This window comes from Schistocerca nitens, chromosome 9, assembly GCF_023898315.1.
Source record: "Schistocerca nitens isolate TAMUIC-IGC-003100 chromosome 9, iqSchNite1.1, whole genome shotgun sequence".
In the NCBI taxonomy this organism is placed as follows: Eukaryota; Metazoa; Arthropoda; class Insecta; order Orthoptera; family Acrididae; genus Schistocerca; species Schistocerca nitens.
Window position 1 is genome coordinate 255,554,579 of NC_064622.1, and position 17,527 is coordinate 255,572,105.

General features: G+C 44.5%; 1 protein-coding gene across 4 annotated transcripts; it reads right to left on the reverse strand.

Annotated features, from left to right (window-relative positions):
* Positions 1–3,746: 3,746 nt before the first annotated feature.
* LOC126203306 (pupal cuticle protein 36-like) lies at positions 3,747–17,216 on the reverse strand. 4 transcript variants are annotated; one of them, XM_049937569.1, is made up of 6 exons: positions 17,133–17,216; positions 9,118–9,299; positions 7,467–7,618; positions 7,037–7,367; positions 5,872–6,428; positions 3,747–4,503 (listed from the first exon to the last, which is right to left on the reverse strand). In XM_049937569.1, the coding sequence occupies exons 1-6, from the start codon at positions 17,139–17,141 to the stop codon at positions 4,415–4,417; spliced, it is 1,320 nt and encodes a 439-aa protein (XP_049793526.1). In that variant the 5' UTR covers positions 17,142–17,216; the 3' UTR covers positions 3,747–4,414. The 4 variants fall into 4 exon arrangements, with proteins under 4 accessions (XP_049793526.1, XP_049793525.1, XP_049793527.1 ...); XM_049937568.1 differs by having other exon boundaries at positions 7,037–7,268; positions 7,368–7,618; XM_049937570.1 differs by having other exon boundaries at positions 5,872–6,024; positions 6,127–6,428; positions 7,037–7,618.
* Between the last annotated feature and the right edge of the window lie 311 nt (positions 17,217–17,527).

Here is a 17,527-nt window from a genome sequence, read left to right on the forward strand (position 1 = left end):
GCAAAGAACACGTTGGTTCTGAGAGGTGCAGAAGTACACCAGTTCTGAGGAAGGAATTTTCATCAGTTTATTCCTAATTACGGGTTACAGTAACACGTACGAAATACCAACCAGCCATTATAGTTTCAGACTTATCAAGACTCAACAACGAAAGACTGATACTACGTCTGGTCATCGGCTATTTGAACAGCTACACAGATGATCCTTTACTACGCACAGCCGGCCAGCGGCCCAGCTATCGTGTGATTCTACGGCATTCTGTACTGAAAACGACAGTTATTCAGCGTTTTGTAAATGTTAGCAACAATGTTACGTGCATGCCTTTGGCCCTTCCACTACCGCGTTGTTGTTTGATGCAGTCCACCACTATTTCCTCTCTTGTTTCGACCTCTACTTCTCGGAGCTGTACTTGAACCCTACTTTCTCAGTTATTTGTTGATGTACTCCAATCGCTGTCATTCCCTACAGGCTCTAGTCTCTATAGTCCCCCCTAGTACCATCGAAGTTATTCACTGATACCCTAACGTCTCGTCCCTTCCTCTTGCCAGTGTTTCCCATATGTCCCTTTCTTCGCCGTTTCTGCATTTAACCTCCGTATTCCTCATTTCAACTGTGTACTGAATTCCTACATCCCTCTGCAGACCACATGTCAAAAGTTTCAGTTCTCTCTTCTTCCAGTTTTCCTGCAATTCATTATACACTACCATGCAACGTTGTTCTCCAACAGTACATTCCCGAAATTTTCTTCCTCAGCTTAAGGATTACGTTTGATGGTATTAGACTTCTCCAGCACAGAAATTCTTTCATTATTTTTGCTAGTCTTCTTTTCGTGTCCAAATTTTGGCTCCAACAGGAATCGTTGTGCACAGAGACTGTAGATTGTATGGAAGGGGAGGCACACAGCAGTCAGTCGCAATCCCTTTAGTTTTTATTATGGTTCCAACTCTAGATTTCAGCTATCAATAGCGATCCTCAGTGCATTTTCGCCACAATTCAACAGATTTGCAGCAGTTGATGTCTCCATATGTTCTCGTGAAGAACTGGTGAGCCTACGCATTCGTGCAGCTACAGTTTGAATTTGAAAGTAACGGCCCAGTACTTCTAAAGGCTTTCGCCATATTGGCAATATTATGAATTTATTTGGCGAAGAACATGTAAACTGCACCCCCCCCCCCCGCCCACCCACCCACCCACCCACACACACACACACACACACACACACACACACACATACACACACACACACACACACACACGGACGCACACACCCAGTTGTCCACGCCTCACGCTTTCGGTTGTTTCTGTTGGCCAGAGAATATTGATTTCAGTGCATAAATAAATGAATTAATTTTATCGACCTTTTACATAAACAGTTTAAAGGCCTTCGACTACTGTCACAGAACTCGTGATTACTTAGGCAGCACAGATCCGTCACTGGAACTATAATTTTAATTTAATTCAGTTCTCTTTCTTTGTAAAGAGTCTGAGGTTTTTCCAGTTGTTTCAAACTACTGATTTTCTGTTCAGTATCGAATTATGCAGAGACTGATTGGTGAATGAATGCGGGCATTGTCAAAAGTAAAAGTTTATGAGCACTGTGAAGAAACATTGTTTAACAGACAGTGTGATGAACTGGACAATAGAAAAGATCATTTAGTCGTCTAACAATGATGAACTGAGGCTTTCATACAAAATCAATAGAGCCTTAGTAATAATTGACTACCTGACTCCATTACTTGCTTGTCTTGTATTCTATATGATCGTGTGGTACTTACTTAATTCCTTCTGTACGTTTTCAGCCTATTTGTCACAAAATAAACAGTTAAATGGGAGACTTGTTTTAAAACACGACAGTTTAATACTATTCTTGAACGCACAGAGACTTTTCCTTTAGAAGACAAAATTTTACTTCTATTTTCACAAATATTAAAATTATGTCCTTGCGTATCTGGTAAAGGCAAGATATTGTCTACTGAAAATCGTCCTCGCTCTATTGTAAAATTAATTCTCATGCTTTTATTCTTTCCTTTTTGTGTGTTTATTATTACTTTTATTTCTTGATAATAGATTTTAATTACTTACAGTAAGTGTTTAGGGTATACTTGTCTTACTAAAAATACTAGCAGAAAAAGTTCGGCTGATGCGGTTGGAAACTTTCTGGTATCCTGTGAAACTCGCATGTGTATTCGTACCAAACTCTCTTCTTTTTCTATAAACTTTGTCTTATTATAGTGATTCTGTCACTTCACGACCTCCCATTCCTGTGTTCATTCTGTTGTTCTAATAGTTGTGAGTCAGCTATATTTTAAGATGACTGTTGACTTTTCTTGCATATACCTCGTAACAGTTATTCTAATAACTGATTCTAAGAAGACTGATTCTAATACAATTTTCCCAGTTATTTCGATCATATTTTTTACAAAGCAGTGTTATTTGAGCTGTTGGCCAGGGAAATGGTATTATCTTTGTTCTACTAAGAGTATTGACTTCTTTCAGTAATTGTAGGTCCATCAGTGATTTTCCATATTTTTGTAATTTTGTTTTAATTTTTTGTGGTCCTCTTTTATTTTACACTTGGTTTAAGACTTCATGTAACTCGTCCACCTCTAGTAGAAATTATGGATCTTACTGCTGATATATATATATATATATATATATATATATATATATATATATATATATATATTGTAAGAGGTCCGAGCAGATGTAATTTCGATGTATTGCGCATGCGCTGCCTGCGATATGCAAGGTATAAGAGAATCGCTGACCAGAGAGCAGTGTTGACTCAGTGCGAACTGTGTAGCTGTAGCATAAGTTGTTGCTAGTCTGCGTCTGGTCTGGAGTCTGCTCTGGTCTGGTATGGTGTATCATGTTGGCTGGTCGGTCGCGGTGCAGCGATGCCGGAGCCTGAGTATTATTGTATAAGGTAAAAAAGCAGCCTCGCGCATATGTAGTAATGTTATGTGAACTCCCATGTAAATCTTTTAAAAATGTCCTAATAATAATCTTTGTCATATAAAGTATTTTCTAACAAGTATTCATTTCATTTTAAAGAATTTACTAATTTCTCCAATCCATGATCATTCCGATTGTTGCAAAAGAAAAATCAGTTGCTTCCTTTCATAAATGACAAATCTATCGGCCAGCATTGCACAGAGCTGTGCCGGAAAAAGTTATTGTAAGAGCAGATAGTTGGCGACTTTATTGAGGTAAGAATTTTTGTTTTTTTATTCAGAATGATCTTACAGGACCATGACGCAGCACTGCTGTCGTCCAAAATTTACCAGGTTACTGAATTTATTTTTTATTACGAGGTTTAGGAATTTTTCTGTTTCGAGCTTACATTAAATGAGAAAAGAATTTTGTAGGTACATTAAATGGGAAACAAATTTTGTGTGGAGGTTAAATTTGAATGCATTTCTGTACGGAGATTATAAATGGGAACCAATTTTGTTCTGAGGTTACACTAAAATTAGAATCACTATCCATAATTATTATTTTTATTATTTTTTGTGGGGAGGTGACAATATATATATATATATATATATATATATATATATATATATATATATATATGTGTGTGTGTGTGTGTGTGTGTGTGTGTGTGTGTGTGTGTTTGTGTGTGTGAAAATAATATTAATACCAGTTGTTGTTGATCCTTTACCATAGTCCTCATGCTACAAACTATGTAAGTGAATAGTATTGGAACTGTATTTCGGTTTTTTGAGTAATGAAAACATAGAACGTTTAAGAAAAACAATATTTATGAAAAATATATTTTACACACAAAATTTTTTTTACATTTTTATATACATGTAAAAATAAATAGTCTTTTAAAAATAATGACTTGAGTACTTTCTCGTAGCGTGCCTTGTCGTCATAAGCATCACAGATGTCGTCTTTGTGCATCTGCGAAAGCAAAGTAAGTAGTGAGTATCTTCAGTAAACAGAAAAAAAAGAGTGAAGCTGTCTCGTACTTCCTGCAGTTGTAGTCTAGCTTTTTCGTTGGGTCAAAGGCGACGTTCAGGAATTGCATGAGATAGAGGCTATCTGCACCAGCGATGAGGACAAAGGGGACAAAGGATAGCTGAGATAGGATGTGGAGGATGTGCTGGTATTCGGTATTGAAAGGTAGGGGTTTGAGTGGAGAAATTCCTGATCCTCGCCTGTGAAGCATTCGTCGATGGTCCTCCGATCAACGCAGCAGCATTCGAGACACCTTCGGGTCAGGAAAGGGACGTCGGATGACGACGCTGTTAGTCAGTTGGACGAAGGAGAGTCCTGAACAGCTCGGCCACGTGTTCAGCTGCGCGTGGTCGGCTGGCGCGGTGGGCGAGGTCGTGGTCCGGAGTCGCGTTGTATTTGGTCGGCTGTCGGCTGTTGTATGGCTACTGGCTACTGGCTACCTCGGTGCCTATTTGCCAGGGTTAGGGTACGAGTAGCCACTCTCTGGCGAGTAGCCGGGCGTTGCTCCAGCTCCTGCACCGGGACGGCCGAAGGCTCCTGGAACGAACAGCAGCTTGTACGATCGTATTCGTAAACATGAAAATCTGACTTGTATGTGGGAGCACGTTCCCCTTTCCTCGAACTAGGATTTGGTATGAAACAGGACGACACACAAGTCGTTGTCGTGCAGCTGTATTGGAAATTGGCCTCAGGATGAAACTGACTGATTATGCAGAATAAATCTCGACATAAGAGGTAAACTGAACAGTCCCTGGTAGACCAACTACGTTGAGAAATTACACGCTAAATGCAGGAGATAAGTTTTACTATTAGGTCAGCAGTGTAATTGACTTTACTAGAAGTAACTGGGAAATGAAATATGGACTAGCAATACCTAGACAAGATTTTCTTAAATATTCTAAACTGAATATACATATATGTAAGAGCTAGGAACTGAAATCAGGAAGTATTTGTGTAGAGTATATGCATGTATAGAAGTGGAACGAGTGCATTAAACACAGAAAACAAAAGTGAAAGAAGCTTTTCAAAACGAAAATTAAATGTATACAGCAGATAACTGTTAAAATGGTACTAAATAGAGTCCGGGAGAAGGGAAGTTCACGGAATGGCTGTAGGAAGGGACGACATCCTACTCGGTGTCACAGTACGGAATGAAGCTCTAAAAGGCTCATGTTTCTGACACGAAGTAAGAGAAGCGTAGTTGGATGAACACATAGCTTCTTAGTGAAGTGAAAACTACGTCAGGTACTTCCAGATACACCGGTTTTTAATGTTGGAGTTTCCTATCGTTACGTGTGAAGATGAACCACTGACAACTGAAATTCTCAGTTTTCCTTAACGCCTCAACCGCAGTTCTATACGTCGCATAAATACGTATGTTGGCTGCTTAAACTTCCACAGTGCATCACTGAATAATAAAAAACGAAATTCGTGAAAATATTTCGCCCACAAAAAGTTCTTTCCTGACCGAACGCTTTTTTAGACTATATCGATACATTCACTAATTCCAGTGTTAAATTTCTGTCTACTTCAAAGTCAAGAAGTGCTCCATAGTTGCATAGAAGACTTAAGGGTGACGTAGGAAACCACTGGATATTTTCTTGCTCAGTTATGTATATATCACTAGCGGCATTTGTACTCCCAACAATAAGTAGTCGTTGAAAAACAAATGGACAGTGCAAAACTGGGAGATCTGGGGAAGCGTATTTTTTTCATGAGTTTCCTCACTATTCCAAAATGTTAAGAAATCGTGTGTGATTCCTTCACATTGTAATAGTGGAACATGGTATGCTTATATATCTTCACACCAATGGTATATTATGAATGATTTGGTTTGCAAAAGTCTGCCGACTCGTACATATATTTACCATTTACTGCTTAACGAAGGTGTCATTATTAACTCACCAGCACCAGGAGCTCTGCCACCACCAAATACACCACCAGCTCCAGGAGCACCACCCAAGGGACCGCCAGCACCAGCACCAGCGCCTGGACGACCTCCAAAAGGACCACCAGCACCGGCTCCAGGTGCCCCACCAAAGGCACCACCAGCACCAGGTGCACCACCAAAAGCACCACCAGCGCCAGCTCCCGGACGACCCCCAAAAGCACCACCAGCACCAGCTCCAGGTGCCCCACCAAAGGCACCGCCAGCACCAGCTCCAGGAGCACCACCGAAAGCACCACCAGCGACTCCTCCAGCCTTTGCCGCAGCTGCCTCCTCAGCAGCGTTCTGCTCCAGGGAGCGAAGGATCTCCTCGGGGATTGGTGGTGGAGTGGGCAGATGGGCGCCCTGCGGCTGGAAGCCGTTCTCATCGGCAGTGTAGGTTATGGTGTACTGCACACCATCGTCTCCAGTGTACGTGTAGCGGCCCTGCACGGTCTCGGCCTCAGCATCAGGGATTCCAGCGTTCTTCAGGTAGCCCTGCTCGTCCTGGGCGATGCCGTTGCCGGTTTCATAGCTATTGGAAATTACAAAATTCAGAAGCATTACAATACGACCTAGCGAATTACATCATCTCCGAAGGAGGGGCATCTGAGGTGAACAGACTCAAGGAATCAATAATGAATTGGAAAAATTACAGCAATGAAAAGCCCCTATTCATATACAATTGTGGTTTCATCGTTTTCAAGGATGATTAATGTGCTCAGAATGTTTTGCTACTACAGTGAGGTAGCATGTGTACTCCTAAGTAGGTTCTTATTTAAAATTTCTTGTCATCGTATGTTCAACTTTTAATATAGGGGGAAATTCACCATCTGTGACATTGAGACACTGGATCAAGTTAGATGACCTTAAGCTCAAACTCCCTAAGAGCCGTTTAGTCATTCACTACACGTGTCCAGCAGTTAAACAAGTAAAGAACATTTCACTTTTGACCATTACATACACATAAAGAGTGACATGATATTATGTGCCAGGGGGTATAGTCTTCTTCTAACTTGAACATCCAGATATTATGGAAGACAAAGATTCGTTAGATTTGTGACTGTGGCCCTGTTTCTGTGTCTACATGTACAATATTATTACATAGTATTACCAGATGGCGCTGACTTGGCCTTTGCTTACCTGAAGTAGTAGGAGCCATCACCATTGTTGATATTCTCGTACTTGAGGATGGGGATGACGGGACCACCAGCAGCACCACCAGCTCCTCCAGCGCCAGGGAATCCCCCAGCGCCAGGCCTAGCACCACCAGCTCCAGCACCAGGCCTAGCACCACCAGCTCCAGCTCCAGGAAATCCACCTGCTCCTCCTGCACCAGGGAACCCACCAGCTCCTCCAGCACCAGGGAATCCTCCTGCACCAGGTCTAGCGCCACCGGCTCCAGCTCCAGGGAATCCACCGGCGCCTCCAGCACCAGGGAATCCACCAGCTCCTCCAGCACCAGGGAATCCACCTGCACCAGGCCTAGCGCCACCGGCTCCAGCTCCAGGGAATCCACCAGCGCCTCCAGCACCAGGGAATCCACCAGCTCCTCCAGCACCAGGGAATCCACCTGCGCCAGGCCTAGCGCCACCAGCTCCAGCTCCAGCTCCCGGAAACCCACCAGCGCCTCCAGCACCAGGGAATCCACCGGCTCCAGCACCTCCAGGACCACGACCAGCACCTGGGAATCCACCAGCACTGGGGCCTCCAGCACCTCCAATGCTGTACATTCGACACCAATACATTATACAATCGTTGGTCACTAAACAGGATACAACGAGACTTACCGAAATGACAATGTTGTAGGTTAGAAAGTGTCAGTGTCCATAAATCAACATATGTTGCCCCTACATCTTCATGAAATACTTCGTGGATAATAGCCCTGAAACGGGAGGATGAGAAGTACCGAAAGTGACGCTACATATTAATTTCACATTGATAGATAGAATTCTAATAATATTTTTCCACGTCATGAAGATGGACTGCCACCTCTCCTACGTTTGGCTTCCCCTGATGAATTAATTGCAACACGACTACAAAAAGGTAACTACGAATGAACTATTTTTACCAACTAGATTAATTTAAAACACAGTATACATTCTAATACATAAGCTATTTGTAAATTTCTCTGGCTGTTGAACACACACACACACACACACACACACACACACACACACACACACACACACGCACACACGAACAAACACACACACACACACACACACACACACACACACACACACACTTGAACATGTCTATCTTGCCACAGTTTTGACCTTAATGTTTTACCTACATCAGTACTGAGTTATACTAGATCGGTATCAGTTTCTTGGATTTGATGCCATCTTATGTAACGAAGAGCATAAAATTGTTAAGCGACCTCAGTTATAAATGACTTTTGCTACTAATCTTTGTTATGTAAACCTTTTTCCCTTCTGAAAACGTATATAACAACGTTTCTTATCTTACGTGAAAGTGCCTCTTTTGCTTACGAAATTTCCACTGTCCCACAAAATTACTAATTGATAGAGTTACAGTGTTCATGAAATGCAAGCAGTTATGTTTCTTGCCACGCTTTAGCATTGGAAACATAGGTATCTGTCAAAGGAAGACCCACTTGTACCTCTGCAGTACTTGCCCAATGGGAACCGACCACACAACGACGTGTACTTGCTAGAAAAAACTAACTAACAAGGAGCTACTGCTTACTGTATTGTAGATTTGACAAGAAGCGTAAAGAACTTAAAGAACTATTCCTTGTGACACAAAACAATATTCGTGCACCTCTCGCTGCGCTATATTGTACATGTACCTTGAAGGTGTGTTGTAAATGTGTCCGACCAACGAAAGTGTCTGCCCGTAGGAATAGCCGTGTTAGCTACCTGCGACACAATTAGGCCTAAAATGTCTTTCACTAACGTAAACGAAGGAATTTTTTTATGAGTCATGAGGCTCCTGACTGGCTTGATGCACCCTGCCACGAATTTTTCTTCGTCAACCTCTTCATCTCAGATTAGCACTTGCACTCAAAGTCCTCAGTTGTTAGATATATCCTATAGTCTATCCTCCCTTGCAGTAATTACCTATAGCCTCTTCAAATACCGCGAAATACTCGTATTTTCCGTTTGCCATTAGAGCACGCTCTGCAGTCCAACGGTGATTCCCCCACAGCCTTACACACAGATCGAAAGCTAAATGGTCTCCAATAAAACACTACTCACCCGCCCAGTCCAGGTCTTCCAGCTGCGCCTCCAGCTCCGGGCCTAAACGCTCCTCCAGGACCGCCGAAGGGCGCTGCAATGGCTCCTGGAGCACCGCCTGCCAGTGGCGCACCCGCCGGTGGCAGGTACGAGTTGTCCAGCCGCTCCGCCGCAATCACGGCTACCAGTGCTGCCAACAGCAACTGCAACACACCAAGCATCCAGCGTCGTAAATGCAATACGCCACCACATGAGCGAACCCCTTCACTTCGAACCACGTTCAATTGCTTACATAAAAAATTACACGAGAGTCATTTGCACCGAGCGTCTCCAGGAACGAAAATTATTTTCTTTTCTTGACATACGTGATTGAATCTCCGAGATACTTGAGACAGTGCACTTCCGATGAACTGGGGAAATCGTATTGCGCTGGGATTAAGAAGGAAGTTACAGTAATGTAATTTGGTATTGTATTTCTTCGTAGTAGAGATTGTGTGCTTTGGGGAAAATAGGAACAGTTTTAGAAATAGTAGCGGGAAGCTTAGCGTAGAAAATCTGTGTATGAAATTATGCAGTAATTCGGTAAGGGAGAAGAGTGCTGGAATTAAATCCACGTCTAGAACAGGGATAACTGGCGATGGGTCCTATATCGTAACTAGATCAATTACGTAAGCTAGGTCGAACGGTTTTGAATGCAATCCAACTACTTTGGCACAACTACCTGTTGATTAACTGCACACCGTCAACTATACATTTCTTGCATCTGGGCACACTCTAGATGATACCATATACCGGAGAATCGAAGTGTTCGGGTCCATATTAAACATCGGGATACTAGAGAAAGTTGGTGAGGTTAGCTAGAAAGGCAAGTGTTCTATCAGTATGACAACGACATCTGAAAACTGACATTGGTAGCGCTTAGCGCTGTAACAGTCAAATTATTTTTTGACTTTCTCTTCAATTTCGTTACAATGATTAAGTTAAGAAGAAATCTGCAAGTCAGTTACCAAAGGAACAGATACTTTAAATACAGAAATAAAGTCCTACAGGAGATCTACGACTGACATACGCATAACTGTAAGCGCCCTTTTCACCGCTCTAGGTTGCTGTTAAAGCGTTAGAAAGAATATCAGTAAGGCTACTCCTGTTACTAACGACGTAAAGCGATGGCGAGAAAGTCCTCGAGAGAATGGAGACTAAGGGTTAAATGAGCCTTTAGGAAAGGAGCAAAGACTAGACTAAGGGTATGGAATGAAACTGGACGTGTCCTTTCAGAGGGAACTATCTCGTAATTCTACTTATACGACCGTGGAAACCGCACAAAACACACATCATTTCTCCGAATGGGGCTCAAAATTCGTTCCTAAGGAATGAGAATACAGCGTCTCACCTCAGTGCCGTCACGCCCGGTTGCTTTTTTAGCTGCACTGCTACAGCTTAACACAGTAATAACGTAGTGAAACTAAATGTCGTTAGTAAGCTGCATAAAACTTGACTGTTATGGTCGCTTAACTCTTTACAGAAATCTGTCTTGTTGGTATATTTGCGGTAATAAGGGAATGAGTACACAAGATGAACCATAACTATACTGGGATATTTGTATTGTGGCGTAACAGACCATGTGGTGTCCGGTGGCGCGGTACAGAGTAATGGCGTTTCAGCTGACTACTTACCTGCAGTATTTACCTGCACAACCGTGTAGATGTCAACGGTAAGCATCGTGTATCTTGTTTGGAAACGAACTTGTTACCTGAACTCTGCCTGCTGCTGTCAACAGTAATGCACACTTCAATTTTTACCCTGAAACTTGCATTTGGTATCGCTCGATTCAACCTTGGCTTCACTTTGCAGAAGTGCTACTTGCTTGTTAACAGTAACACACAGCATTAAGAATAGGCTGTTGATGAAGAGTTATCCAATATGCATCTAGTATATGAATTTTCGCAATATAATGGAATAGCGGTACAAAAACGCTCTGATAAGCTATTCCCGCAGCGATGGCAGCCACATCACAGTACTTTTGCATATGATGTTTGTTGCACCGCTCTGTGTTACGTGTTGATTTCGTATTACAGGATTTATCACTGCTCTGAAGATATTTTCGCACATACAAATTGTGGTAACAAACCGAATAAATTTTAATTACATTATTGATCTCTAACAAGTTAACCGAGATTACTGGTCCCTTACCAAAAAATAGAAAATAAACTCAGGCATTTTGTCGGCAGTTCAATTCACCGTGTATTTACGTTGCAGGTTCTAGAAGGAAAAAAAATTGAATAATGTAATTACCGAATTAGGACTGTAGGAATCATCCATTCAGTCACCTTCGCTGCGTTTCGGCGCCCAGTATTCTGCGAGTACTTTACACACTATTTTTGAAGGTACTAGAAGCATAAGTTTAATAGCAGGCAGCAGCAGGTGTATGATCTCATTTGTACGATATGATTGTTCGTCCACGGAGGATAAAACTAGGCAAAACTTTCATCATCCCTAAGGTTGGTTTCAACACCACGGTGCAGTACTAAGCATGCTCCTCATGGGAAGACGTGTGCTGTTCTCCACCCTTTGAACTGGGGAACCTACAGCCTAAGGACTCCGAATTTTTCTCCGAGTACTTCTTTTTCACCTTAATAAAAATTGACAGAGGTTAAAGAGGTGACAAGTGACAGATAAACATGTATAGACTAACTAGGGATGAAATCGGAGACCCTGGCTAGGATTTTACCCCTGATCAACCGGGCTACGATAAGGCACCTACTATCTAGAACCCACGAGGGCTCGCACTGTTTTGAAGTCAGTCAGGTGTGTACATCCCTGACAGTAACCGACTATATGTCGTTACAGTGAGCGCCTCCTTCCGCTGCGTCCTACAGTACCTTCTAGATTCCTTGGACTGAACAGCGTGGAGGTGCGCCGATGTTGTCCAGTGGTCAGTGCCGGAAATGCAGCGTTACGTAAGCGACGCGCCTGATCTCTGCTGGCCGATGGGGCGACCCCTGCAGCTGCTCTGCCAGAAGACGCTCTCCGCCGCCTCCGGCGAAAGCCTCGGCCGCCGGCGACCCCTCATCCAGACGCTAACCGCAGCACGCCGCGCAGCATCGCACCGCGCGTGTCTACTTTCCACCTGCCGCTCCAGGCCGTTGCGATCACAAAAAGTGACGTAGCCAATTCCCCTAGATTACGTGAACTGCCATTGCAGGAACGTGTGGTACACCTCCTTCCCACTTTTAGCGAGACTCGCGTAAAGAGGGTCTTCGCAGTCAGCTGGGCAAAGTGTGCCAGGACAAAATCTTTGCGGCTTGATTGTATTTCGTCGACCATGTCATAGCATGAGAGCGTGGGCAAGCATTTAACTACAGCTATGTGCAGACTCGAGTGACATTCACAGATACCCGCTAAGCCAAACCCGCCACTTCTTCGTTATTCGTCGCTTGACTGGTTAAACTTCTCTATCATTGACTACAGTTATTACTCCCTTTGGCTGCTTTTAGAAACATGGAAGTGATTCCTTGATGTCTATCAACATGTCCCTTCTTCTTGGCAAGGTTACCGTTACCTCTTCGCTTTTGTGGGCAAACCTCGATGTTTTGTGAAGCGTAATAGTTGCAAGGACCCGCTTCCGTAACCGAGGTCGCTCATACATATACCTGCAGTACTTTTTGACTCGGATGTAAGCAGGTCTGAATTCTGGGGTTGGAAAATTTTCAGTGCCAGTATTTGGCCGGCAAGGGAGCAGAGGTGGCGGCGTGAAGTTCCTGACGACTAACTTTTGCGTCCATATCACGGATTAAATTGCAGATCGCTTCGATGTGTCACGCGAAAAGAGGACACGTGAAGCTGTTGGTGGGGATCCTTGCATGGGATGGGAGCGTTAAGATCGATGTCTTTCTTGACTCAAGAGTAGCAGGCTACGTGCTGAAACCGCGTTTCACCCTTCCCCGAAGTCGATACTCCACTGTTCAGGAATTCATCACTGTCTACAACACAGGACACAGATACATAGCTGACCATAACAGGTCGGAAACCAGGTCCAGTAGGACCAGCCTAGAACGGCGAAGCAGGATTCACTCATCTGTTCCCTTAGGATCACTTCCTGTGTTGAAGTTGCTTCCATTTGTCACGCAAACGGAAACCCCTTTTCCCCTCTAGTGTCCAATTTGACGCTGGTTAATCTGCTGTGTGTTTCACAGCAGAATGATCACCGTCGATACTCAAATATATAGCAAAACATTGAAACGGAGATAACCACACATTCCCTCTAGGATCAACCGAATGATCTTTGTTAAATGACAGCTGATATTGACATTGTTCCGGAGTAATGACTCGTTTGGAAGACGATGAATTTGGCACTAGACAATGCTTTAAAGAAAACGCGTCGGTGTTTCATGAACTGATTTCGTGAAACAGGAAATCACATGAGAAGGTACGATGAGTACTGCAACACCATTCCGTTCGGATTACCTTAACCATTATACCAGTTTGCCGTATTGAAAAACTACCCGTTTTGCAACAAGCGTAGTATCACAAACGGTAGTTTCCTTTGTAGAGCTGTTTCGAGCACCGCTTTCAGGTCGAGTAAAAGACAGCCGGGCGACATACACGTCATTTCTGTGGAAAGTAAACAATGACTCAAGAATGAGATTTTCACTCTGCAGCAGAGTGTGCGTTGATATGAAACTTCGTGATAGATTAAAATTGTGTACCGGACTGAGACTCGAACTCGGGACCGGTGCCTTTCGCGGGCAAGTGCTCTACCAACTGTGCTACCCAAGCACGACTCATGCCCCGTCCTCACAGCTTTACTTCTGCCAGTATCTCGTCTCCTACCTTCCAAACTTTACAGAAGCTCTCATGCGGACCTTGCAGAACTAGCACTCCTGAGAGAAAGAATATTGCGGAGACATGGCTTAGACACAGCCTGGCTGATGATCCCAGAATGAGATTTTCACTCTGTATCAGAGTGTGCTCTGATATGAAACTTCATGGCAGATTAAAACTGTGTGCCGGAGCGAGATTCGAACTCGGGACCTGTGCCTTTCGCGGGAAAGTGCTCTACCAACTGAGCTTCCCAAGCACGACTCACGTTCTCTCCTAACAGCTTTACCTCTGTCAGCATCTCGTCTCCTACCTTCCAAACTTTACAGAAGCTCTCCTGTGGACATTGCAGGACTAGCACTCCTGAAAGAAAGGATATTGTGGAGACATGGCTTAGCCACAGCCTGGGGGTTGTTTTCAGAATGAGATTTTCACTCTGCAGCGGAGTGTGCGCTGATATGAAACTTCATGGCAGATTAAAACTGTGTGCCGCAGCGAGACTCGAACTCGGGACCTTTGCCTTTCGCGGGCAGGTGCTCTACCATCTGAGCTACCCTAGCACGTCGCAAGCCTCGTCCTCACAGCTTTACTTCTGCCAGTATCTCGTCTCCTACATTCCAAACTTTACAGAAGCCGTCCTGCGGACCTTGCAGAACTAGCACTTCTGAAAGAAAGGATATTGTGGAGACATGGCTCATCCACCGCCTGGGGGATGTTCCCAGAATGAGATTTTCACTCTGTATCAGAGTGTGCTCTGATATGAAACTTCCTGGCAGATTAAAACTGTTTACCGGACCGAGACTCGAACTCGGGACCGAGTTCGAGTTTCGGTCCGGCACATAGTTTTAATCTGCCAGGAAATTTCAATGACTGAAGAGATTGTAATGGCGATATCTGCGCTCCAGAACCTGTAACGGCAGAGCAAAATACAGGTGGTAGAAGGAAGAGTAGTAAGTTTCGTTGCATGTTCATTCAGTAAACGCGAAAGAGTCACAAAGATGTTCATCCCACTCTAGTGGCAGGAACTGCAAGAGAGGCCCTCTGCATCACTGTTTGATGCACTGGTGTAATTCCGGGAGCGTCCAATGCTAGAAGAGTCTGTCAATATTTCCTCCTAGATATATCTCCCAAAAAGGACCATGATTGTAAAATTAAAGAGATTCGAGTCTGTGCGGAAATTTACCATTTCTAACCGCGAGTGGAATAGGGAAAGGGAGGAATTGACAGTAGTACACAAGTACCCTACGCCACACACAGCAAGGCTTCTAGAGTAGTAGATGAAGAAACAGATATAAGAGTGCATCTCACGATGAAGCCAGTGGGTTACTGGTTTAGTTAGAACTGTCTTCACTGCAAGGAGAGTAATCATTACATATTATGTTTCGCAGAGGAAGACTGCACTGTAGGTCCTTCTCTAGATTGTCGCACAGATGACAAAATGGTAGATATCGAAATAGACGACAGAGGATAGAGAAACAATTAAAATCGCTCAAAAGAGGAAAGGCCGCTGGACCTGATGGGATACCAGTTCGATTTTACACAGAGTACGCTAAGGATCTTGCCCCACTTCTTGCAGCGGTGTACCGTAGGTCTCTAGAAGAGCGTAGCGTTCCAAAGGATTGGAAAAGAGCACAGGTCATCCCCGTTTTCAAGAAGGGACGTCGAACAGATGTGCAGAACTATAGACTTACATCTCTAACGTCTATCAGTTGTAGAATTTTGGAACAAGTATTACGTTCGAGTATAATGATTTTCTGGAGACTAGAAATCTACTCTGTAGGAATCAGCATGGGTTTCGAAAAAGATGGTCGTGTGAAACCCAGCTCGCGCTATTCGTCCACGAGACTCAGAGCGCCATAGACACGGGTTCCCAGGTAGATGCCGTGTTTCTTGACTTCCGCAAGACGTTGGATACAATTCCCCATAGTCGTTTAATGAACAAAGTAAGAGCATATGGACTATCAGACCAACTGTGTGATTGGATTGAAGAGTTCGTAGATAACAGAACGAAGCATGTCATTCTCAATGGAAGGAAGTCTTCCGAAGTAAGAGTGATTAGAGGTGTGCCACGGGTGAGTGTCGTAGGACCGTTGCAATTCACAATATACACAAATGACCTTGTGGATGACATCGGAAGTTCACTGAGGCTTTTTGCGGATGATGCTGTGGTATATCGGAGGGCTCAAATGGCTCTGAGCACTATGGGACCCAACTGCTGTGGTCATTAGTCCCCTAGAACTTAGAACTACTTAAACCTAACTAACCTAAGGACATCACACACATCCATGCCCGAGGCAGGATTCGAACCTGCGACCGTAGCAGTCTCACGGTTCCGGACAGCGCGCCTAGAACCGCGAGACCACCGCGGCCGGCGTATATCGAGAGGTTTTAACAATGGAAAATTGTACTGAAATGCAGGAGGATCTGCAGCGAATTAACGCATGGTGCAGGGAATGGCAATTGAATCTCAATGTAGACAAGTGTAATGTGCTGCGAATACATAGAAAGAACGATCCCATATCATTTAGCTACAATATAGCAGGTCAGCAACTGGAAGCAGTTAATTCTATAAATTATCTGGGAGTACGCATTATGAGTGATTTAAAATGGAATGATCATATAAAGTTGATCGTCGGTAAAGCAGGTGCCAAACTGAGATTCATTGGAAGAATACTAAGGAAATGCAATCCGAAAACAAAGGAAGTAGGTTACAGTACGCTTTTTCGCCCACTGCTTGAATGCTGCTCAGTAGTGTGGGATCCATACCAGATAGGTTTCATAGAAGAGATAGAGAAGATCCAACGGAGAGCAGAGCGCTTCGTTACAGGATCATTTAGTAATCGCGAAGGCGTTACGGAGATGTTAGATAAACTCCAGTGGAAGACTCTGCAGGAGAGACGGTCAGTAGCTCGGTACGGGCTTTTGTTGAAGTTTCGAGAACATACCTTCACCGAGGAGCCAAGCTGTATATTGCTCCCTCCTCTCGCGAAGAGAGCATGAGGATAAAATCAGAGAGATTAGAGCCCACACAGGGGCATACCGACAATCTTTATCTCCACGAACAATACGTGACTGGAATAGAAGGGACAACCGATAGAGGTACTCAAGGTACCCTCCGCCACACACCGTCAGGTGGCTTGCGGAGTATGGATGTAGATGTAGATGCCTGACGGGTAGCTACTAAAGTACGTCCGCAGGAGTGGAATCCAGGTACTCACCAACTTCATGATGTCGGTGGTCGGTGTTTGCGATGGTCAGATCACCGTGTGGGTGGTGATGGTGCTGCTGAGTGTGCAGTCGTGTGAGCTGTTGCCTGAGTCCGGCGCTGCCGCCGTATTTATACGTCGCGTCGCGAAACGCACCCTCTGCCTCTCCCGCCGCCGCCCTCACCCCCACTCTGGCGGCGCACCGGCGCGGCCACGGCGGCCGCTTGCGAAACGCGATCAGGCGAGGCGCGCGGACGCGACGAAGAGGGGAGGGGGGGGGGGGGGCGGGCCTGGAGATGCTCCGCGGCAGCATCTAGATTAGGAGCGCGCGGCCGCGGGCTGGACGTCCGCGCCGGCGGTGACGAGGCCGCGACGCCGATATAAGCCTCCGTACGTCCACGCGGGCG